Source organism: Oncorhynchus gorbuscha, linkage group LG13 (assembly GCF_021184085.1).
Source record: "Oncorhynchus gorbuscha isolate QuinsamMale2020 ecotype Even-year linkage group LG13, OgorEven_v1.0, whole genome shotgun sequence".
NCBI lineage: Eukaryota > Metazoa > Chordata > Actinopteri > Salmoniformes > Salmonidae > Oncorhynchus > Oncorhynchus gorbuscha.
The window spans coordinates 35,923,011-35,948,760 of record NC_060185.1 but is presented as its reverse complement, the minus strand read 5'-3'; the positions used below and the strand labels follow the sequence as shown (position 1 = coordinate 35,948,760).

The following is a 25,750-nucleotide window of genomic DNA, read 5'->3' as shown; positions in this document are numbered from 1 at the left end:
ATACTATCCATACTATGACCAATAAGCATACGATTTACTAAACCCACGTCACAAAAAGTACTGTTAGTATTAGTATCCGAACACAGCTATCCTGTCCAACTGACGAGACTTCCGTTTCTTCATCCGGGAACTTTGAATTAGTGCGCATATCTTTTACGTTTGCGCATCTTCTTGCGTAGCCCCTTTGTTTGTGTTGGTCGAAATCCATCAAACAGCGTACTGTACGTTCGTGAATTCAAGCGAAGTGCGCGCAACGTGCGGTGTCGTTCACACTGCATGCTTTGTACAGGAGGAAGGCTAATCAATACAATCGTGAAAAGCTGGGAAAAGTTCATTGCATTTTTACAGAGAGATGTTGTTATAATCGTGTGCAAACCAAGGCAATTTTCAATACAAAGCAGTTATCCTGGACGTGGAGCAGGAGGTATGGTTTGGTAGACCCTCTGGTTGTGTAATTGAGCTGGTTAGCATTAGCAGACTAACGTTAGCTTGTACTTTCATTTTGGGCCTTCACAAAAAAGTTGTCGCCCAACCAATAACAATTACTAACCAACTAGTTGTTTAAATCAGACCATAGGTCACTATGTTGTTAATCTATTGGTGAACAAATTTGCCCACTTTTTGTATCTCCCCAATGAGTGTGCTAACGACACGCACTTGAAATTGTACGCGTGCTACAACTAAGTTACAAAGCATTCGCACATTCATTGGCTAAGATAATTTAGCTAGCCAGCGAACTAACGTTAGCTAGCATTCCAGACTTTGCACTGCTAAAGAGTTCACCTACTAACGTTAACTAACTAACATTAGGAAGAATTTACCAGATAGCAGCAGCCATGCCTTTACATGTTGGTAAATCGAAAATTTCGTGATGAATTTGGTTGGAGCACAATAAGCTGATGCGTTACTTGTTATTGACATGCAATGGTCTATGTACGTTACTGAAGTACTTCTTAACTAATAATACATTATTCTAATTTGCCCAATTTTTATGTTTTTTTTTGTATACATCTTTCAAGTTGTGAGTCGCCATGGCAGCTGCCTTCCCATATAGAGGGGTACCAGGTGGAATGCCCCCAGGTATCCATCCCCCAGCCCAGGTTCCAGACTACATGTCTGAGGAAAAACTACAAGAGAAAGGTGGGTTAAGCTCAATGGAGAACTTTTGAACCATGTGTTTTTATCTAATGGGGCGGCAGGGTAGCCTAGTGGTTAGAGTGTTGGGCTAGTAACCGAAAGGTTGCAAGTTCAAACCCCTGAGCTGACAAGGTACAAATCTGTCGTTCTACCCCTGAACAGGCAGTTAACCCACTGTTCCTAGGCCGTCATTGAAAATAAGAATTTGTTCTTAACTGACTTGCCTAGTTAAATAAAGGTAAAATAATGCACAGCTACTGGACTGGCTTCATGGAGCTGTCATCTACTAAAAAGCATAACATTTCATTGCCCCTTTCGCTATAATTTCCATGGTTGTTATTCGATTCATAAAATGGAAAATTCCTTTGAATGAACATATCATATAACCATTATTGTTCTCTTCCCAATCCGGCAGCCAGAAAATGGCAGCAGTTGCAGGCAAAGCGCTACTCTGAGAAGAGGAAGTTTGGGTTTGTTGACGCCCAGAAGGAGGACATGCCACCTGAGCACGTCCGTAAGATCATCAGGGACCACGGTGACATGACCAACAGGAAATTCCGTCACGACAAGAGGGTATACCTGGGGTAAGAAGCAACTTCCCAGTGTCTCTATGGAACTCTGGTAATTTGGATTTGAGAAAATGTGGTTTATGATACCCAGGGGTGAATGTAAAGCGGTACAGTGTCCTGGGTAAAATAAATAATGTGATACGCAGTACGTATTGAACATGAACCTATCGCAATAATTAAAACAAAATGGCAAGAAAACTGTAGGCTATTACACCACTATTTATCATTACTGCTTGTCAGAGGCATGGAGAATTTAGCGAATGGACTTAAACTATTTATTCATGTACATACTACCTCAATTACTACGACCAACCAGTGCTCCAGCGCATTTGCTAACTGGGCTTGTCTGCATTCTGACCCGCCACCCCCTCTTTTACGCTACTGCTACTCTCTGTTCATCATATATGCATAGTCACTTTAACCATATCTACATGTACATACTACCTCAATCAGCCTGACTAACTGGTGTCTGTATGTAGCCTTGCTACTTTTATAGCCTCGCTACTGTATATAGCCTGTTTTATTCCTTTACTTACCTATTGTTCCCCTAATACCCTTTTTTGCACTATTGGTTAGAGCCTGTAAGTAAGCATTTCACTGTCAGGTCTACCTACACCTGTTGTATTTGGCGCACGTGACAAATAAACTTTGATTCGAATGGACCTGAAAACGGGTGATATAGTCTATGGTTAGATGAGAACACTGACATTTTGCTACGGTAGCAATGAGTGGCTGCATAAATTCTAGCCTAATGACAATTGCCAAATGTTAAATTTTGGGGTGTTTTGTGTGACATATGCCTCTTAACATTCACCATTGTTTGGAGGCTGGAAATATGTTTAGAGTGGATTAACATGCACGGGTAGCCTAGTAAATCAGCCCTTTGAAGTGTTTATTTGACAGAGGTTCCTTACAGGGAATACATTCATGTTACTGCTGATGAAATCTCACATTGTTTGGTTACCATTTTGAACCTGGTTGTTTAGGTGTTTCATTTCATGTGGAGATTACAATGGTGAAATCTACAGTGACTATATGATCAATTATTGCATGAGAGCACAAGGTGTTCTGGATGACTGATCTCGCTCTTCGTAGCCGATGTAAGACCTTTAAACATGTTAACATTCACAAGACCGTGGGGCCAGACGGGATACCAGGATGTGTACTCAGAACATGCGCTGACCAGCTGGCAAGTGTCTTAACTGACATTTTCAACCTATCCTTGATCCGGTCTGTAATACCAACTTGTTTCAAGCAGACCTCTATACACCCCGTGCACATGAACGCCAAGGTAACCTGCACTCACATTTACACAGATGAAATGCTTTGAAGCTATGGTCATGGCTCACATCAACACCATCAGAAACCCTGGACCCACTCCAATTCAGATACTGCCCCAACAGATCCACAGATGACGCAATCTCGATTGCACTCCACATTTCTCTCGCCCACCTGGACAAAAGGAATACCTATGTAAGAATGAGTTTCATTGACTACAGCTCAAGACCCTGGAAATTAATACCTCTCTCTGCAACTGGATCCTTGACTTCCTGATAGGCAGCCCCCAGGCATTGAGGGTAGGCTACAGAGCTTCCGCCACGCTGACATCAACACGTGTGCTTAGTCCTCTCCTGTTCTCTGAGTGGCAGTGCACAACTCCAACACCATCAAGTTTGCTGAGGACACGACTGCTCAACTTGAGCAAGACAAAGGAGCTGATCGTGGACTACAGGAAATGGAGGGGCAAGCATGCCCCCACCCACTTCGGTTGTACTTTAGTGGAGCGGGTCAAGAGCTTCAATTCCCCAGTGTTCACATCACTAAGGAATTAACATGGTCCACCCACACAGTTGTGTAGAGGGCATGACAGCGCCTCTTTCCCTTTAGGAGGGTGAAAAGATTTGGCATGGGTTCTTAGATCCTCAGCATCTTGACGGGCTTCATCTCTGCTCAGTACGGCAACTGTAAGGCACCTGATTGCAAGGTGTTGAGTACGGCCATGTACATCACTGTGGCCAAGCTCACTGCCATCCAAAAATGGTCAGTCTCTAGCCGCCCAAGTCATAGACTGTTCTCTCTGCTACCACACAGCAAGCGGTGCCAGTGCAGCTGTGTCTGGAACCAACAGGACCCGGCATACACGCATACTTACACTGACATTCTAACACACACGTCATATGCGCACACATGCATACGGAAGCCACACAAAAGGAGAGGAAAGTAAGCATTTCACTGTTAGCCTATACCTGTTGTTTACGAAGCATTTGATAAATAAAATGTTTTGTGGTTTGCTAACTATGCCCCCCGTCCTCTTTTCACCCAATGCTCACACCACTTCCTATGTCTCTACTAATCTTCCCATCTCTCCTTTTTATGTGGTCTTCTCCACAGAGCTCTGAAGTACATGCCCCACGCGGTGCTGAAGCTACTGGAGAACATGCCCATGCCCTGGGAGCAGATCAGAGACGTGCCTGTCCTATACCACATCACTGGAGCCATTTCCTTCGTCAACGAGATCCCCTGGGTCATAGAGCCTGTCTACATCGCCCAGTGGGGGTAAGACGTGCTAATATTCTGTTTGTGCATGTTTTTAAATCTTTTTTGGGTGTAATTTATAGAGTGAATGAACAATTGAGGACTGTTTATGGATTTACACATGCCTAGTTTCCATTAAAGTCCTATTTTGAATGTTTAGAAACTAGAGTTAGCCATAGATGCCTCAAACCACCTCGATGATCCTCGTTCACTTCCTAGTTAAATTCTCTCCTTAGCGCCATGTGGATCATGATGCGTCGTGAGAAGAGAGACCGTCGTCACTTCAAGCGTATGCGCTTTCCTCCTTTTGACGATGAGGAGCCTCCGCTGGACTACGCTGATAACATCCTGGACGTGGAGCCACTGGAGGCCATCCAGATGGAGCTGGATGCAGAAGAGGACTCCTCCGTGGCTGAGTGGCTCTACGAACACCAGCCCCTCAAGGACGCCAACAAGTGAGTCACAGCGAAGCCTGTTTTGGTTTCTCTCTGGGCAGTCCTGATGTGTAAAGGACACCTGCTCACAGAGTAAAAAAAAATAAATAATTCAAATTACACAATTTAAACTATTGCCTGGTCGTCATCAGAATATTATCACAGCGTACCAAAGACCTGAAACCTCTTAATGTAAGCCACAATATTTCAACACAAGTCTTGGTTGGTTTAGCACAAGTTCTGAGTAAGTTGAAATCAGTCACGTGTTCTTCAAGCTAAAACATGACTAGATTGGTTGTCTATTTTCTTTTTGTCCTTGTATGAACCTGCCTTTCTCACCTTCCCTTCAACCCCAGGTATGTGAACGGGACCACGTACAGGCGTTGGCAGTTCACCCTGCCCATGATGTCCACGCTGTACCGTCTGGCCAACCAGCTGCTGACTGACCTGGTGGACTACAACTATTTCTACCTGTTTGACCTGAAGGCCTTCTTCACCTCCAAGGCCCTCAACATGGCCATCCCCGGGGGACCTAAGTTTGAACCCCTAGTTAGGGACATCAACCTCCAGTAAGAGCTGGGGTATTTAGTCTGTTACCCCTTAGTGGGGACTCTTAAGTACATTGCTGAATCGCTCAAATAAATATTTTTAGTGCTGTCTAACTTGTGGTGGCTTTTGGGCATTACACTGTGGAAGTATCTGTTCCTCAACTCTTTTCTCCCATCTCAGAGATGAAGACTGGAACGAGTTCAACGACATCAACAAGATCATCATTAGACAGCCTATCAGGACAGAGTACAAGATTGCCTTCCCATACCTGTACAACAACCTTCCCCACCACGTTCACCTCACCTGGTGAGAAAGATGCCCTCTACTGACATTACTGTCTATCTCATACAGGCCCCAGAACATCCTCCTAGATTCTAGAAATGGAAACCTCCTATTGACATGCACACATTTGGGTGATATGCCACCAATGCTGACAAGTGTTTCTGTAGGTACCACACTCCCAATGTGGTGTTCATCAAGACTGAGGATCCTGATTTGCCAGCGTTTTACTTTGACCCCCTGATCAACCCCATCTCCCACAGACACTCAGTCAAGGTATGTTGTTTTTAATGTACAGTACGTTATGCACTGCAACCAAATTGCCATTCAGAGACTAATTGCTCTTGAATTGTAATGAACCCTGCCCAAGCAGCTCCTTTAACTCAGTCTAGCCTAGGGCACAGAAATGTTTTCTCAAATTGTATCTACCTAGCTAGTAGCCCTCCCACAAAGGCGCACTTGCATTGGTTTGCTTGCAAGTGCGTAACGACTGGAGGAAAATTGAATTGAATGGTGGGTTACTGGCTGAACAGAATCTGTGCTGCAGTTGGTCCATCAGCATTCAAACACTTATTTTGAGATTGGAGGAGTCAACTAATAGCAGATACTTCTTTATTGCAGTGTAGTGTTCTCCTGTTGTTTTGTGTGTGTGTGTGTGTGTATCCCCCAACATCTCTCACACATACTCACACCCCTACAGAGTCAGGAGCCTCTGCCGGAGGATGACGAAGAGTTTGAGCTTCCAGAGTACGTGGAGCCCTTCCTGAAGGAGACGCCCCTCTACACAGACAACACAGCCAATGGAATCGCTCTGCTCTGGGCACCACGCCCCTTCAACTTGCGCTCTGGGAGGACCAGGCGGGCCATCGACATCCCACTCATCAAGAACTGGTGAGGAAACACTAAAATAATATTATTTGGTAATGTTGATGTAGGATGGGAATTGATATTGCTGTGTAAATGTATTTATTGCCTTTTTTAAACCAGGTAAGTCATTGGAAACCTTCTCTTTTACAGTAAATACTCAGTAACTTGTCCTACATAGACCTGTAATGACTGAAGATGACTGCTATATCTGTGAACTCTCTTGTCTCCGCTGATATTGTGAACCTTATAAAGATGGCATGGTAATACTAAATGAAAATCTAATTAGTGAGTGTCTGCCTGACTGCCTCCCATGTCAGGTATCGTGAGCACTGCCCGGCCGGCCAGCCAGTGAAGGTGCGTGTGTCTTACCAGAAACTGCTCAAGTACTACGTACTCAATGCTCTCAAACACAGACCACCCAAGGCCCAGAAGAAGAGGTAAACATCAATGATGATTCTCAAGTTACTAAACTAACCCCCAATTTCATCAATGATTGTTCGTAGATGTTTGATACGGAAAAATAACTGACATTTAATATATGCAGCACAATTCTGTGGAAATAATATAACAAAAGTACAACAATCTGACCAGCCTCCTCTGTCCTCTCCTACCAGGTACTTGTTTCGTTCCTTTAAAGCCACCAAGTTCTTCCAGTCGACTAAGCTAGACTGGGTGGAGGTGGGCCTGCAGGTGTGCAGACAGGGATACAACATGCTGAACTTGCTCATCCACCGCAAGAACCTCAACTACCTGCACCTGGATTACAACTTCAACCTCAAACCTGTCAAGACCCTCACCACGAAGGTAACCAGACAAACTAGATGCCAACTGATGTAAGAGGGGCAAGACTGAGAGAAGTCCTGTCCAACCCCGGCTTACCGCAGACCTTCTTAGTTGTCAACATTGCGTAACTAAATCCTAATTTGTGTTGCACAATATTAACGGGTTCTTGTGACATGCAGCATTGCAAGCATGTTTTATCTAACCTGCAGCGAGTTAACAATTTAGTAGTGGTGTTGGCCAACTTTGTAGAAATTTGCAGATAGAAATGTCATGAATAAAGCTTACATTATTCCACGTGTCAGAGGCATGTTTGTTCTACTTATCATATTTCTATCTAAATGCAGTCCATAACCTTGTGCCCTGCTGAATGCGCCTGTGGTGTCTGTCTTTTCTTCAGGAACGTAAGAAGTCCAGGTTCGGGAATGCCTTCCATCTGTGCAGAGAGGTGCTGCGTCTCAGCAAGCTGGTGGTGGACAGCCACGTGCAGTACAGACTGGGCAACGTGGATGCTTTCCAGGTCAGCAACACAGCACTTGAATAACATCAAAGCTCCAATAAAATCTTCCTTTATTTGGTGTTAAATAGCATGATTTGATTTTGTCTCACAATTGGAAGTGCCTGTTAGAAATTCAAACCTATTTAAATGTAAAGTCTTTCTTAATATGTATTGTTTCTCCCTACTTCCTCCTTGGTCTGTAGTTGTCAGACGGGCTGCAGTACATCTTTGCCCACGTGGGCCAGCTGACTGGCATGTACCGCTACAAGTACAAGCTGATGAGACAAATCCGGATGTGCAAGGACCTCAAGCACCTCATCTACTACCGCTTCAATACTGTGAGTACTGAGTATACACCCACACACTTATATATCCATGTAAATGGTCACACAAACATTACCTATGTTGTCAATTTCATAAAGGAACAATTTTCCATTATTGCAAACATATCTGAAACACCAGTAAGTAACACATCTGCTCTGTAATGTATTGGTGGTGATATTGGGACACAACTAAAGGCTGAGTTTGTTGTTGAAGGTATGTGTTTTGCTGTGTGTTCTCAGGGTCCAGTGGGTAAGGGTCCAGGCTGTGGGTTCTGGGCACCAGGATGGAGAGTGTGGCTGTTCTTTATGAGGGGCATCACCCCTCTGCTGGAGAGATGGCTGGGCAACCTGCTGGCCAGGCAGTTTGAAGGTAAGGCCTTTTAACTTCCCTTTATCATAGGTGATGTTAGAACTGTTTGTGATACTAATTATCACATGAGGCACAATGGCCTATCAATGAACTACTTGCTTACCCAGTTGCATTTGAGCCCTTGAACAAAAGTAAATATTTCGATAAGTGTGTTTGTGAAGGGTGAGGAGAGGGAAAAAGCAGGACCATGAACTATGATGACAAGAAAACGCAAATGAATTCACTGTGTATCGTGAGAAGCTCTCGTACTGATGGACTGATTGGGAACACCAGTCAATCAACCAATCGTGGATGTCCCCTTCAACAGGTCGTCACTCCAAGGGCGTGGCGAAGACTGTGACGAAGCAGCGTGTGGAGTCCCACTTTGACCTAGAGCTGCGTGCGGCCGTGATGCACGACATCCTGGACATGATGCCTGAGGGCATCAAGCAGAACAAGGCCAGAACCATCCTGCAGCACCTCTCTGAGTCCTGGCGCTGCTGGAAGGCCAACATCCCCTGGAAGGTATGAGATTATAGAGATGAAAAGGCATGAGGCAACATATAGGGGGAAATTAATGTTGGGGCTTCATTCCAGGGTCTTGTGTGCTTGATTTTACTGCCAGAAAGGTAGGGGCAGTTCAGGGAATGTTTGCTTTAAGAATATTTATTGGTGACATGTTATAGAAATATAATATTTCATCAAACTCAGTTGTCTTCAGCAATTCTGATTTTGTAAGCAATTAACATAACTTGTTTTCCTGAAAGGTTCCATTACTGGAAGGTAGTTAATTTACACCTATCCAGTACTGGGACAGCTTTTTACACATCTAATCCATGTTGTCCCTCCAGGTCCCAGGCCTGCCCACACCCATCGAGAACATGATCCTACGCTACGTGAAGGCCAAAGCTGATTGGTGGACCAACACAGCCCACTACAACCGTGAGCGAATCAGGCGCGGCGCCACCGTGGACAAGACTGTGTGCAAGAAGAACCTGGGCAGACTGACCCGTCTGTACCTGAAGGCTGAGCAGGAGAGGCAGCACAACTACCTGAAGGTAATACAGCACACACTATGATCCTCGTTTATGGCATGGAAGGCACTAGGTAAGTGCATAGCTGTTGCAACCATAGAGGTAGAACACATGGTTCTCTCTATTGTGCAACTACCTTCTGCTGTGAGGAGTGTAGACAATTCAGCCATGCAACAGCAAACCAGCAGAGTTAACAGGGCCACCAGTCTCTCAAGAACAGGCTGAGTCGGTAGTATAATACTCTGACACTTGTTTTAAAAAATGTGTGTGTGTATATGGGATGTTTGTTTATAGAAAAATATAATTTAATGGTACGGCTTATTTATTTGTACCAAAACTGGTAACTTGGTTCCTATGACTTCATATTGCCATATGCAGTGTGTATAATGTGTCAGCTGTGTCTCCCAGGATGGTCCATACATCACAGCAGAGGAGGCTGTGGCCATCTACACCACAACAGTCCACTGGCTGGAGAGCAGGCGCTTCTCCCCCATCCCCTTCCCCCCACTGTCCTACAAACACGACACCAAACTGCTCATCCTGGCCCTGGAGAGGCTCAAAGAGGCCTACAGGTAACACACACCAACTCCCTGTTCCCTAACAGGAACATGTACTGAAAAAGATGGCTTTAGATCCTTTCTGCTAGGGTATCTTGCAGTGATTTGACTGTGTGGTTGTTTTCTCTTCCCAGTGTGAAGTCCAGGCTGAACCAGTCTCAGAGAGAGGAGTTGGGGCTGATAGAACAGGCCTATGACAACCCTCACGAGGCCCTGTCCAGAATCAAACGGCACCTGCTCACACAGAGAGCCTTCAAGGAGGTTAGTCCCAGGACCAACTCTAAATACACACTGGGCTTTTTGCTGAAGCCACCTTCTAAATTTCATCCCTTTTCGTCTAACTATATGCAGATGATTTGAACTTTCAGTTGACTGAGTTAACTGTCCTAAGAACCAAATCTATCTCGCTTCTATGAACTTAGCACTCACCCATTCAACTCCAATTGCTCTCCTCCGCCCTCTCTCTAGGTTGGCATAGAGTTCATGGACCTGTACAGTCACCTAGTGCCTGTGTATGACGTGGAGCCCCTGGAGAAGATCACGGATGCCTACCTGGACCAGTACCTGTGGTATGAGGCTGACAAACGACGTCTCTTCCCCCCCTGGATCAAACCAGCTGACACAGAGCCTCCTCCACTCCTCGTCTACAAGTGGTGCCAAGGTGAGGACTAGGTTGGGTAGATTTTGAGTGTGTTTATAGTAGTTGTATTTATGTACTGTATGTGTATTCACAGAGCCAATGCATATTGTATAATAGGAAAAAGTATCTACGCCCTCTGCAATCGTTTCTGTTTGACTCTTTCAATAATTCTATATCCATTCATTGTAGGATACAAATCAGACTTTTTCCCCCTCGTGTTTTGTAACCAGGCATCAACAACCTGCAGGATGTGTGGGAGACGATGGAGGGAGAGTGTAACGTGATGCTGGAGTCTCGCTATGAAAAGATGTATGAGAAAATAGATCTGACGCTGCTCAACAGACTGCTGCGTCTCATCGTGGACCACAACATCGCTGACTACATGACTGCCAAGAACAACGTGGTCATCAACTACAAAGTGAGAGCATCTTGCTGTCTTGAAGAGGGGTTTGTTGTGCAGGGTTTGGATCAAATCAATTTAATTTGAGTCAATTCAGGAAGTAAACTGAGATTCCAATTTTCCTCATTCAAAAGCAATGATGAAGATATTGTGCTTGTCTTTTTTTCTGTTACATGATGGCATTGTTTGATTTGATACCTTTTACTTTTCCCTACTAACTGTTTAGTTGCTTATATATATCCTTCTTCTCTCCCATCCCAGGACATGAACCACACCAACTCGTACGGTATCATCCGTGGTCTGCAGTTTGCCTCGTTCATCGTGCAGTACTACGGCCTGGTCATGGACCTGTTGGTGCTGGGGCTCCACCGGGCCAGTGAGATGGCTGGACCCCCTCAGATGCCCAACGACTTCCTGTCCTTCCAGGATACAGCCACAGAGAGTGCCCACCCCATCCGCCTCTACTGCAGATACATTGACCGCATACATATCTTCTTCAGGTACAAAACAGCAACACAACACCTTAGATAGATAGAAGTTAGTACTCCTTAACTGGCTACATCAAATACCTGAGTAGGAGCAGAAGAGACACACACACACACACATTTTACTTGGTGCAGACTAACGGCTTAGACTTATCCATGTAAGTATCTTTTGAAATCTGTAGAAGCTCAGTGATTGACATGTCCTGCTCTTTTCTCCTTCTTCCAGGTTCTCAGCTGATGAGGCCAGGGACCTGATCCAGAGGTACCTAACGGAGCACCCTGACCCCAACAATGAGAACATTGTGGGCTACAACAACAAGAAGTGCTGGCCCAGAGACGCCAGGATGAGACTGATGAAGCACGACGTCAACCTGTGAGTCGTTGTCGCCCCCCCATTGCTTGTTCTTTATATGGAACAGTAGCAGAGTAGCTGAGAAAGTAATGCAGGACTCATGTGAGATGTACTGATGTGAGACCTGCATATTTTATTTTCCCTGCTTCACCAATGTTGGGATTCTGGTTAATTCAGCTTCAGAAGTCTGCATTGTCAGTTGAGCTCTGCAGAATCACTGCATTTTGGACTTATCTTTGTTTCCAAACATTGAATATTATTAATCATTAGTTATGCTAGAGACATGAGGGGTGCGATAGTCTACGGTCTATACCAGAAGTTAATGGGTATCTGTAGGAGGACTGGTCAGTGCAATTAAGCTTGGAATGTACTGAGTGTAGGGGAAACGATCACATGTGGCAGCAGTGATAAGGGGAGAGAGCCGTGGTTTAGTGATGAAGGGGTTTGAGGTCCTGTCACATTAATTAAGGGAGAAGGAACACTTTATTACTCGTATCACTGCCTAGCAATAAAGATGCAATGTTTAGCAAGGAGGGGACTCCACCCCAAATTTGGGTGTGTATATATAGTGCCTTGTGAAAGTATTCAGCCCCCTTGACCCTTGCGACCTTTTGCCACATTTCAGGCTTCAAACATAAAGATATAAAACTGTATTTTTTTGTGAAGAATCATCAACAAGTGGGACACAATCATGAAGTGGAACGACATTAATTGGATATTTCAAACTTTTTTAACAAATCAAAAACTGAAATATTGGGCGTGCAAAATTATTCAGCCCCCTTAAGTTAATACTTTGTAGCGCCAACTTTTGCTGCGATTACAGCTATAAGTCGCTTGGGGTATGTCTCTATCAATTTTGCACATCGAGAGACTGAATTTTTTCCCCCATTCCTCCTTGCAAAACAGCTCGAGCTCAGTGAGGTTGGATGGAGAGCATTTGTGAACAGCAGTTTTCAGTTCTTGCCACAGATTCTCGATTGGATTCAAGTCTGGACTTTGACTTGGCCATTCTAACACCTGGATATGTTTATTTTTGAACCATTCCATTGTAGATTTTGCTTTATGTTTTGGATCATTGTCTTGTTGGAAGACAAATCTCCGTCCCAGTCTCAGGTCTTTTGCAGACTCCATCAGGTTTTCTTCCAGAATGGTCCTGTATTTGGCTCCATCCATCTTCCCATCAGTTTTAACCATCTTCCCTGTCCCTGCTGAAGAAAAGCAGGCCCAAACCGTGATGCTGCCACCACCATGTTTGACAGTGGGGATGGTGTGTTCAGGGTGATGAGCTGTTGCTTTTACGCCAAACATAACGTTTTGCATTGTTGCCAAAAAGTTCAATTTTGGTTTCATCTGACCAGAGCACCTTCTTCCACATGTTTGGTGTGTCTCCCAGGTGGCTGGTGGCAAACTTTAAACAACGCTTTTTATGGATATCTTTAAGAAATGGCTTTCTTCTTGCCACTCTTCCATAAAGGCCAGATTTGTGCAATATACGACTGATTGCTGTCCTATGGACAGAGTCTCCCACCTCCACTGTAGATCTCTGCAGTTCATCCAGAGTGATCATGGGCCTCTTGGCTGCATCTCTGATCAGTCATCTCCTTGTATGAGCTGAAAGTTTAGAGGGACAGCCAGGTCTTGGTAGATTTGCAGTGGTCTGATACTCCTTCCATTTCAATATTATCGCTTGCACAGTGCTCCTTGGGATGTTTAAAGCTTGGGAAATCTTTTTGTATCCAAATCCGGCTTTAAATTTCTTCACAACAGTATCTGGGACCTGCCTGGTGTGTTCCTTGTTCTTCATGATGCTCTCTGCGCTTTTCACGGACCTCTGAGACTTATCACAGTGCAGGTGCATTTATACGGAGACTTGATTACACACAGGTGGATTGTATTTATCATCATTAGTCATTTAGGTCAACAATTGAGCATTCAGAGATCCTCACTGAACTTCTGGAGAGAGTTTGCTGCACTGAAAGTAAAGGGGCTGAATAACTTTGCACGCCCAATTTTTCAGTTTTTGATTTGTTAAAGTCGGAAATATCCAATACATGTCGTTCCACTTCATGATTGTGTCCCACTTGTTGTTGATTCTTCACAAAAAAATACCGTTTTATATCTTTATGTTTGAAGCCTGAAATGTGGCAAAAGGTCGCAAAGTTCAAGGGGGCCGAATACTTTCGCAAGGCACTGTATACCACCACTGGTAGAACCACGTCTTGGTCTGTTCAGCTGTTCCATCCTCTGGGATTAATAAACATTGTTTAAGCTTTCATAGTGTCTGTTGAGCTCTTACTCTGATATTTAGAACCTAACACCAGCAACTTGAATGGGAGGAACAGCGATACTCATCTTGTGAAATAATAGTTGTCCCTCCCTCTCTGTAACCGTCCAGGGGTCGTGCTGTGTTCTGGGACATTAAAAACCGCCTGCCTCGCTCTGTGACCACGGTCCAATGGGAGAACAGCTTTGTGTCAGTCTACAGCAAAGACAACCCTAACCTGCTCTTCAACATGTGTGGCTTCGAGTGCCGCATCCTGCCCAAGTGTCGCACCAGCTACGAGGAGTTCACCCACAAGGACGGAGTCTGGAACCTGCAGAACGAGGTGAGAGGGGAAACAGAGGGATGAAGGGATGGAGAGAGAAGGGCTGGAGGAAGAGGGATGTTGCCTGGTTAACTTAGTTTATACGCAGTTTAAACTAAGATTATACCAGTTGACCCTGTCCTTCGTCCCCATGGCGATACAGGGGTGTGCTAAATGACCATGGCAGCTGCCACCAGATAGTCAGACCTTCACCACCGTGGCTGACTGGAACTGATACGCTGCTACGCTGTTGTCCCTTGTACTAAGACAAGGCTGTTCTTGCTGTGTGTGTGTGTGTGTGTAGGTGACCAAAGAGCGTACTGCCCAGTGTTTCCTGCGTGTGGATGATGAGTCCATGCAGCGGTTCCACAACAGAGTCAGACAGATCCTCATGGCCTCAGGATCCACCACCTTTACCAAGGTAAACAACTCCTTTACAAGACGTAACGGTTTCTTTCTTCACTGAGATTCTGTAATTTTATATAGAAGTATATCAACTAAAGAAATCTTATCAAAATGAAATTCATCATTAGTTGGGTTCATAACAGTAGTTATGAGAACCGTACTAATGTCGAAATACATTACCCCCCCCCTCCCCTCAGATTGTGAACAAGTGGAACACGGCTCTGATAGGGCTGATGACGTACTTCCGTGAGGCGGTGGTCAACACCCAGGAGCTGCTGGACCTGCTGGTGAAATGTGAGAACAAGATTCAGACCCGTATCAAGATCGGTCTCAACTCCAAGATGCCCAGTCGCTTCCCCCCTGTGGTCTTCTACACCCCCAAGGAGCTGGGAGGGCTGGGCATGCTGTCCATGGGACACGTCCTCATCCCACAGTCCGATCTGAGGTAAGCGCAAAATGCAGCATATGTAGAAGCTAGGATTTGTCCAAAAATGGCCATAGATGTTCCTGTATGAGGTTAACAAAGTCTACTTCCTGCAAACTTAGAGAACATGGTATTGATAGAAATGTGAGCTGGGTAATGACGAGACATTCCTATCCTAGTTGACTAATGAAGATAGACCTCGTTGCATTACTTCCTCTTTGAAATGTAGTTATTACATATTAATGCATGTTTTAAATTACGAGTTAGAGGGAAGTTTTCCTTCCTGCCACTAACCCATCTTATCCTGCTGCCCTTACTCTCCCCCAGGTGGTCAAAGCAGACTGACGTTGGCATCACCCATTTCCGGTCCGGTATGAGCCACGAGGAGGACCAGCTGATTCCTAACCTGTACCGCTACATCCAGCCCTGGGAGAGTGAGTTCATCGACTCCCAGAGAGTTTGGGCAGAATACGCCCTGAAGAGACAGGAGGCTATCGCACAGAACAGGTACTGAACACCTACACAGGCAAGACAGTTGCTCTATCTCAACCCCTGGTCCCCATGTAGGCTGGATTTAACCTCCACTTGGCGTTCTTAATCACACACTGCACGGATGGTTCCACTTGGAGTTTTTGGTGCATGCCAGAATGTAGAACTCAATATTTTAGGTTTTGCTAAGGAGAAGACTTTTCAAAGTGTAAAGGTAGCCTTCGCTCCATATTCTTTAACTAGATGGTCATACGGTTCAGAGGTTTAGTACTATGAGAGTTGATAGATGTCTTGTGTTCCTGTCAGGCGTCTGACCCTGGAGGACTTAGAGGACTCTTGGGACAGAGGTATCCCCCGTATCAACACCCTGTTCCAGAAGGACAGACACACGCTGGCCTATGACAAGGGCTGGAGGGTCCGCACTGACTTCAAACAGTACCAGGTAAAACAGTAACCAGGTGGTACTCTCACAAAAGTTAACCAATTCAACTCTGGTAAAAGCCTTCAGTTTATGTCCAGGCATTAATGTGATGCTCTTTCTCATTGTGTCCTAGGTTGTGAAGGAGAACATTAACTCTGTTCTGTCTGATTGTCCTGTAGGTTCTGAAGCAGAACCCGTTCTGGTGGACCCACCAGCGTCACGACGGGAAGTTGTGGAACCTCAACAACTACAGGACAGACATGATCCAGGCTCTGGGAGGGGTGGAGGGCATCCTGGAACACACACTCTTCAAAGGGACCTACTTCCCCACCTGGGAGGGTCTCTTCTGGTCAGTACCACACACTCATTCACTACGTGACGTAGGTTATTGTTGCATGTTTGTGTGCGCTCATTTTCTAACGTATTTATGTTATTCATGCTAAGACATTTATTGCAGTATAACATAATGTAGATAATGGTTTTACCTAGCTAACCTCCAGCCTTATCTATACTTCACCACAGGGAGAAAGCCAGTGGCTTTGAGGAGTCCATGAAGTGGAAGAAGCTGACCAACGCACAGAGATCTGGTTTGAACCAGATCCCCAACCGTCGCTTCACCCTCTGGTGGTCCCCCACCATCAACAGGGCCAATGTGAATACCTGATTACACACACACGGATGCATATCCCAGATTGGTTTTGTGTTTTATATTGTCACTCTTAACTCACAATCACGCTCCGTACTCTGTCCTCTCTAGGTGTACGTGGGTTTCCAGGTGCAGCTGGATCTGACCGGGATCTTCATGCACGGAAAGATCCCCACCCTGAAGATCTCCCTCATCCAGATCTTCAGGGCTCACTTGTGGCAGAAGATCCATGAGAGCGTCGTCATGGATCTCTGTCAGGTACTTTTATCTCCAGCTTGATGTATTTGGTTCAATCAGGGATCACAGGAAGCCGGATGATCTTGAGACATGGCTGTAGACTCCAATGATGCATTTGTGTACCTTTCCCTTCAATGCCTTTCCAGCCAGCAATAACTTGCAGAACCCAAATAAATTGTATTAAGGACATTCTCTACCAACATCACAGAAAGAACGTGGTTGAAAAGTACATTTTTATCATATGAAACATTTTTTTTTTAATTCCTCTGTCTGTGTAGGTGTTTGACCAGGAGCTGGATGCCCTGGAGATCGAGACAGTGCAGAAAGAGACCATTCACCCCAGGAAGTCCTACAAGATGAACTCTTCCTGCGCCGACATACTACTCTTCGCCTCCTACAAGTGGAACGTCTCACGCCCATCCCTGCTCGCTGACTCAAAGTATGACGCTACAGTTTTTTTAACCTTATTCCAGGTTAACACTGAAGCTGTGTCTTTGTTGGTTGGATATGAGCTATATTTTGCAGGTATCCATTTTAATGTGCCATCTCAAAATGGAAACGGCTTCCAAACTTCCATGACATTATAGATCCAAGTTTGACAAGAAGCCAAGTTATTCTTGCCATTATAAAGACCTTATTTCTGTCTTAGTACAAATTAATCCTTGACGTCTCTCCCTCTTCAGGGACGTGATGGACAGCACCACCACCCAGAAGTACTGGATCGACATACAGCTTCGCTGGGGAGACTATGACTCTCACGACATCGAGCGCTACGCCAGAGCCAAGTTCCTGGACTACACCACAGACAACATGAGCATCTACCCCTCCCCCACCGGGGTGCTCATCGCCATCGACCTGGCCTACAACCTCCACAGGTAAGCATGGCTACGCTAGCATTTCTGCTAATGTCTGCATGACAAGTAATGGATACATTTGCTAGCCTGTAGACATGAGTTCTAGCATTACCACTAATGTCCACATGATAAGTGATGGGAAATGTTCTTAGCGTAGCTAGTAGTCTTGTATAGTTGTCAACAGTTGCCCTCTCACACACGTGAACTCAAGGATGTTACTCAACACTTGTTTGTTTACATCTATCACATGACATAGGAACTCACCAGCCACCCTCTTTCTTTCCTCCCTCCCTACCTCTCTCCCGTCTCTCCAGTGGGTACGGTAACTGGTTCCCGGGAGGCAAGCCCCTGATCCAGCAGGCCATGGCTAAGATCATGAAGGCCAACCCTGCTCTGTACGTCCTGAGGGAGCGCATCCGTAAGGGTCTGCAACTCTACTCCTCAGAGCCCACTGAGCCCTACCTGTCCTCCCAGAACTACGGCGAGCTCTTCTCCAATCAGATCATCTGGTTTGTGGATGACACTAACGTATACCGTGTCACCATCCACAAGGTGGGTGAGGAGTCTGGGGCTGAATTAGAATTTAGAATTATTAGAGAACCGACATTCTGAGATTCATGTCAACGTTCTAAGGCTTCTAATTTTATGGGTTGGATTCTCTGGCACAGCAGTTTACCTCCTAGAATATTTTTTACTGTAACATTTTCAGACAATGAAACATTTCTGAAAATATATATTGTTAGGTAACTAGTCTCAGAGGATGTTAAACACTGTCTATCTTCGGTCATGTAAATACTCCTGCTCTGTCCTTGCAGACGTTTGAGGGTAACTTGACCACCAAGCCCATCAACGGAGCCATCTTCATCTTCAACCCCAGGACAGGCCAGCTCTTCCTCAAGATCATCCACACCTCTGTGTGGGCCGGACAGAAACGTCTGGGACAGGTTCGTCTTCAAATGAAAAATACCTTTTACTCTCTTTAGCAATGCACAGGGCAATCAGACTCTGGAAAGGAGCAATTAAAAAATTAATGAAAGACTAGTTATGCTCAATGTCCTCACTACTTTTCCTCCCCTCTTTCTTTCCTTCTCTTCTCTCTCCCTTTTATAGCTGGCGAAGTGGAAGACAGCTGAGGAGGTGGCTGCTCTGATTCGTTCCCTTCCTGTGGAGGAGCAGCCCAAACAGATCATTGTCACCAGGAAGGGCATGTTGGACCCCCTCGAGGTGATACCCCATACCTCACAATCACATCGATTGATTACACTGCATCTCATTGATATAGACACAGCATTAATCTGCCCAATTTACAGATCAGTACTTGACTGAGATGATAAATATTTTGACTATCACGCTTCTTTCTCTGTGATACATTTTGATACGGTTGAGATTATTGGAAAACTGAGATGACCAATGTGTAGCAAACACAATCTCTTTACAATGTTTAGCAATCACAATCTATTTACAATGTGTAGCAATCACAATCTATTTACAATGTGTAGCAATCACAATCTCTTTACAACCTAACATTTTTTTTTTTTTATCCCTTTCTCCCCCCAGGTCCACTTGCTGGACTTCCCCAACATTGTGATCAAGGGCTCTGAGCTGCAGTTGCCCTTCCAGGCCTGTCTGAAGGTGGAGAAGTTTGGAGACCTAATCCTGAAGGCCACCGAGCCTCAGATGGTCCTGTTCAACCTGTATGACGACTGGCTCAAGACCATCTCCTCCTACACCGTTAGTCTACTTCCTACTATTTTTGTACAAGAATGAGACTTAAGCAAGGTGGTGGTAGTAGACTGACTGGTTCAAGGCGTGAGTGGCTGTTCACTTCCTGTGAACGATTATACTAGAATGAGACTAAAAAGGATTCAACAGCGATTTCTGCCAAATCTAGCCATTAGCGGTTAATGTTTCTAAAAAAATAAGTGTACTGTATACATAGGAGCCGGCTAACTGAAGAATTATGCCATAAATATCAACAATGTCTAGTCCTGTTTCTCATTCTAGAAGCTCTTCTGGAGTGCAAAACCTTTATTGGGCGAGCCGTTTCTGTCATACCCCTGTTTAACCAGTGTCTGTGGCTCTGTTTCCTGTCTCTAGGCGTTCTCCCGTCTCATCCTGATCCTAAGGGCGCTCCATGTGAACAACGACCGTGCCAAGGTGATCCTGAAGCCCGATAAGACCACCATCACAGAGCCTCACCACATCTGGCCCACGCTGACCGATGAGGAGTGGATCAAGGTGGAGGTGCAGCTCAAAGACCTCATCCTGGCCGACTATGGAAAGAAGAACAAGTGAGTGGCTATAATGTCTGTAGTGGCCTTTGTAAAGCTGTCATGAAGCTTCACAACGCTGTCATATATATATTAACTTCCATTTGCTATTATGAGAGTTCACAACACCTACAAGAAAAATCACTAACCATCTCAATAAGCTATTGCAAAAATGTTTATGGAATCAAGTAACATCTAGGATACACTACAAGCGAGCATGTATTTCAATCCCAAATCTCCCTCAACCATGTCTGACCTCGACTCTCTGAACTCTCCAGCGTGAACGTGGCATCTCTGACCCAGTCTGAGATCCGTGACATCATCCTGGGCATGGAGATCTCTGCTCCGTCCCAGCAGCGCCAGCAGATTGCTGAGATCGAGAAGCAGACCAAGGAGCAGTCCCAGCTCACTGCCACGCAGACACGCACAGTCAACAAACACGGAGACGAGATCATCACCTCAACAACCTCCAACTACGAGACACAGACCTTCTCCTCCAAGACAGAATGGAGAGTCAGGTATGTAGGGGGAGACATTTGTTTGGTAACCTTCCCCAGGTCTGTGCCTTGACACAATCCTGTCTTGGAGCTCTACCGGCAATTCCTTCAACCTAATGGCTTGGTTTTTGCTCTGACATGCACTGTCAACTGTGGGGCCTTTTATATAGACGTGTGTGCCTTTCCAAAACATGTCCAATCAATTGAATTTACCGCAGGTGGACTCTAATCAAGTTGTATAAACATCTCAACGATGATCAGTGGAAACATGATAATGTCTGAATGCTTATGTAAATAATGTATTTCTGTTTTTATTTTATTTGCCAAAAATTCTAAACCTATGTTCACTTTGTCATGGGGTATTGTGTGTAGATTGAGGAAGAGAAAAAAATTTTTTTTTAGAATAAGGCTGTAACGTAACAAAATGTCAAGGGGTCTGAATCCTTTACGAATGCACTGTATATCCTTCCAATCACCCTTGGTGCTGACAAGGGAATGTAATACACTTTGGAGCTTTTTAATTGTTATATTATAGTTATTCCTCACAGCAGGAGTTGTGAAATCAAGGCCATAGCTTCGGAGGTGAATGGAGCGCCAATAATGGCTCTTTGATAACTTCCTCCTGCAGGGCCATCTCTGCTGCCAACCTGCACCTGAGGACCAACCACATCTACGTGTCGTCTGATGACATCAAGGAGACGGGCTACACCTACATCCTGCCCAAGAACGTCCTCAAGAAGTTCATCTGCATCTCAGACCTGCGAGCCCAGGTCAGTACCGCAGCCTACTGTTTATCCTGTTTGCATCACCGTAACCTCTCCTATCTCTTTGTACATCTCTTTAGATATTATTGTAATCTTCTTTATATATGAATGAAGTGCTTAACTGCTTATACAGCTAGAACAGGATTATTTGGTACCCTCAATCATGTCTATTGTATAGTTTTTATATATCGGTCAGTCTGAATGTGTGTCGCTGACGTGTGCATCCCCTCTGCCTCCAGATTGCAGGTTACCTGTACGGCACCAGTCCCCCTGACAACCCCCAGGTGAAGGAGATCAGGTGTATTGTCATGGTACCCCAGTGGGGAACTCATCAGACCGTCCACCTACCCAATCAGCTGCCAGGACACGAGTACCTCAAGGTACAGACTTAGGGGATACCATACACTCACTCACACATGAACACACATGCTCAGATACAAGCATATAATATGATTTGATGGCATACAGTTTACTGGATCATGTCTCATTACGTGGAAGTGATTAACCATGGACAATGGCTAATTTTCCTTGTCTTTATGTTTTTGAGGCTCATACCAAGTGTGCCATAGCCTTTGACATTGGAAGTGTTCAGTTCCTGATCAGGGCAGAACACACACGCACTCCTGCTTCCCCTGTTGTCTCACCTCTTCTCTACCCCTTCTCCGCCTACAGGAGATGGAGCCCCTGGGATGGATCCACACCCAGCCCAATGAGTCTCCCCAACTCTCCCCCCAGGACGTCACCAGCCACGCCAAGATCATGGCTGACAACCCTGCCTGGGATGGAGAGAAGACCATCATCATCACCTGCAGGTAGGACAGACACTGTTGTACTTGCTTTTTATTAACTCTTTTATCAGCAGTGAGTCTACATATAGCAGCTAATTTGAAAAAGGTTTTACTTCATGACTGATCAGGCCAGCCCGGTTATAGAGGGCTTTATTGTATGTTGGTTGGATTGACAGACTTGGTTTAAACCCAGACTGTCTACTCGTCACTGGACTGGGTTAGCCTAAACTAAGGCCTTCAGGTCTCGTCAAGGTAATTTGTCGTCCCAACCACCCCAGCTACATTTGTAAACATTGATTAACTCCACCTATACATGCATCACTCTTCTTAACATTCAAGTTGCATCATGTACATCAAGGCTAACTACCGTATAACATCTTTATTCATTTCCAGTTTCACTCCCGGCTCCTGCACTCTGACGGCCTACAAGCTGACTCCCAGTGGGTACGAGTGGGGAAGACAGAACACAGACAAGGGCAACAACCCCAAGGGCTACCTGCCCTCTCACTATGAGAGGGTTCAGATGCTTCTGTCTGATCGCTTCCTGGGCTTCTTCATGGTGCCTGGACAGGTCTCCTGGAACTACAACTTCATGGGTGAGTAGTGCATAGAACCCGGGATTTCGCAGACACAGATTAAACCTATTCCTAGATTGAAAAGGCATGCTGAATGGAAAGTCTTGTATAATGGCTAACGCCCGTTATCAGTGTCTTCAAATCTTAGTGTATTTGAAACAATGAAATTCAACATCTGTGTAACATATCAGGGAAATAAGCATATTTGGAGAATAAGCATTTTACAACCACATGCTTGCAGTGTTTGATTATCAACATGTTATCGGAATGTGGACAGCTGCTCGTCAAACATCTCATTCCAAAATCATAGAAATTTATATGGAGTTGGTCCCCCCCCCCCCCCCCCCCTTTGCTATAACAGCATTCACTCTTCTGGGAAGGCTTTCCATAAGATGTTGGAACATTGCTGGGGAGACTTGCTTCCATTCAGCCACGAGCATTAGTGAGGTCAGGCACTGATGTTAGGAGATTTAGGCCTGGCTCGCTGTCTGCGTTCCAGTTTATCCCAAAATTGTTGGATGGTGTTAAGGTTAGGGCTCTTGTGCAGGCCAGTCAAGTTCTTCTACACCGATTTCGACAAACCATTTCTTTATGGACCTCGCTTTGTGCACTGGGGTATTGTCATGGTGAAACAAGAAAGGAACTTTCCTAAACTGTTGCCACAAAGTTGGAAGCGCAGAATCGTCTAGAACGTCATTGAATGCGGAAGCATTAAGATTTCCCTTCACTGGAACTAAGGGGCCTAGCCCCAACCATGATAAGAGCACCCAACTATTATTCCTCCTCCACCAAACTTTACAGTTGGCACAATGCATTGGGGCAGATCGTGTTCTGCTGTGATCGACCAAACCCAGATTTGTCAGTCGGACTGCCAGATGGTGAAGCATGATTCATCACTCCAGAGAACGCGATCCACTGCTCCAAAGTCCAATGTTGGCGAGCTTTACTCTACCCCAGGCAACGCTTGGCATTGCGCATGGTAGACTTAAGCTTGTGTGCGGCTGCTCGGCCATGTAAACCCATTTCATGAAGCTCTCGACTAACAGTTACTTCCAGAGACCGTTTAGAACTCGGTAGTGAGTGTTGCAACCGAGGACAGACGATTTTTACACTCTTCAGCGGTCCTGTTGAGTAAGCTTGTGTGGCCTACCACTTTGTGGCTGAGCAGTTGTTGCTCCTAGACTTTTCCACTTCACAATAACAACACTTATAGTTGACTGGTGCAGCTCTAGCAGGGCAGAAATGTGATGAACTGGCTTGTTGGAAAGGTGGCATCCTATGACGGTGCCACTTTGAAAGTCACTGAGCTCTTCAGTAAGGCCAATGTTTGTCTTTAATCAATGTTATACACCTGTCAGCAATGGGTGTGGCTGAAATAGCCAAATCCACCAATTTAAAGAAGTGTCCACATACTTCTGGCAATATAGTGCATCTCAATACATCCTCTCTTCCTCTTTCAGGTGTTCGCCACGACCCCAACATGAAGTATGACCTGCAGCTGTCCAACCCCAAGGAGTTCTACCACGAGGTCCATCGGCCCTCTCACTTCCTCAACTTTGCCTCCCTGCAGGAGGGAGAGATCTACAATGCAGACAGAGAGGACATGTATGGTTGAGACTGGCACTCCGCTCAGAGATGAGAGGATTACCTCTCTATTGTACATATTCTATGATATGGACATCCTTATGCGGCCTGTCTAGTACAGTCAGACGTATCATTTGACCCAGCCAACCAGCCATGAAGTTATGAATATAACTACTGCTCCATGAAGAAAGGAAATGAGGTACAGCACAGCAATGGCAAACTCATGAGTGTGTGATCTCCATAGCTGTGATGGACTGTGTACCAACTGATAGAGATGGCCTGAAGATATTGGGGAATTTGTATGTAAGCCTAGTGCCACCTTTTTAGGACACAATGTCACATTGTGTATGTTTTGTGCAAAATTATGTTTGTTCCATTTGGTTGCCCTCTCCCCTCTGATCTCTCCAATAAGGCTTCAGCATGTGAATTCTACTGCGTTTCATTTATGGCTTTCCTTTTGACACATTGCTGCCAATGTGTAATGGTATTTGTGTTTGTCTTCAGTCTGTAGTAGTTGATATAGCTGTAAGATTAATTTTTCTGTGGCATTTCTTTAAATGGGTAGTTAATCATATTCATAATTCTCTTTTTTTCCATAGAAACTGAACTGTGACAATGGAATTGATATGTACTGTTTATGCTAGCAGTCTCTTACCCACTTGCTATGTTGTGCATTCATTGTGGACACTTGGTTTTGGTTAAAATAAAGATCAACATTTTATAAGTATTTGCCCTTGTTTGGTTGTCTCAGTTTTTGTGTGGGAGTGCAGTTGTCATGTATTTTGTGAATAGCACCATCTTATAGCAAGGACACACCAGGGATGCTGACTGCTGTGGTACTTAGCATGATGTCTGCAGTCAAACTTACTGGTGGCTGAGATGGGACTCATAGGACAGGGTGCAAACTGGCCAAAGACTGAACCTTTTATTTTGTGGCATTGTCTCCATGACAAAGAATTTAGCATTCAAAAAATAAATAGAGTACAAACGTTTTTTTTTTACTCTGATTTGTCGTGGCAATGAAACAAATGTGGGTAGATTGTCCTTTTAATTGCATCTGATCTATTTTGTTTGATCGATTCCATTTTACCTATGGCTGCTGTTAAAGAACAGTACAGCGTCATTGATCGTTTTCCATGCCTTCGGAGGAAATCCAATTTGTATGCTCAGACTGTCTGATGCACTATGGGTGACCTAGAGTAACATTACACTTATGTGGCTCTTGAAAAGGAGCTTCTTGGACTGCTGAGTGGTGCAGTGGTCTAAGGTACTGCATCTCAGTGCAAGAGGTCACTACAGTCCCTGGTTCGAATCCAGGCTGTATCACATCTGGCCGTGATTGCCATATTGGCCCACATCCGGGATTGGCCAGGGTAGGCCACCATTGTAAATAAGAATTTTTTCTTAACTGACTTGCCCAGT

General features: G+C 45.0%; 1 protein-coding gene across 1 annotated transcript; it reads left to right on the top strand.

Annotated features, from left to right (window-relative positions):
* The first annotated feature begins 204 nt into the window (after positions 1–204).
* Positions 205–25,055, top strand: LOC123992808 (pre-mRNA-processing-splicing factor 8-like). Its single transcript, XM_046294335.1, has 43 exons — positions 205–424; positions 1,020–1,140; positions 1,553–1,721; positions 4,098–4,262; positions 4,478–4,696; positions 5,032–5,244; positions 5,405–5,530; positions 5,674–5,779; positions 6,204–6,394; positions 6,688–6,807; positions 6,985–7,174; positions 7,551–7,670; positions 7,853–7,987; positions 8,213–8,342; positions 8,650–8,846; positions 9,173–9,379; positions 9,764–9,927; positions 10,047–10,173; positions 10,381–10,573; positions 10,783–10,970; positions 11,214–11,452; positions 11,664–11,810; positions 14,185–14,395; positions 14,679–14,795; positions 14,977–15,224; positions 15,531–15,710; positions 15,999–16,134; positions 16,293–16,462; positions 16,636–16,765; positions 16,871–17,017; positions 17,275–17,435; positions 17,680–17,871; positions 18,165–18,402; positions 18,666–18,794; positions 18,961–19,074; positions 19,408–19,581; positions 19,948–20,141; positions 20,399–20,638; positions 21,246–21,387; positions 21,621–21,761; positions 22,054–22,193; positions 22,563–22,765; positions 24,205–25,055. Exons 2-43 carry the CDS (start codon positions 1,032–1,034, stop codon positions 24,357–24,359), a joined length of 7,017 nt encoding a protein of 2,338 aa, XP_046150291.1. The 5' UTR covers positions 205–424; positions 1,020–1,031; the 3' UTR covers positions 24,360–25,055.
* Positions 25,056–25,750: the final 695 nt, after the last annotated feature.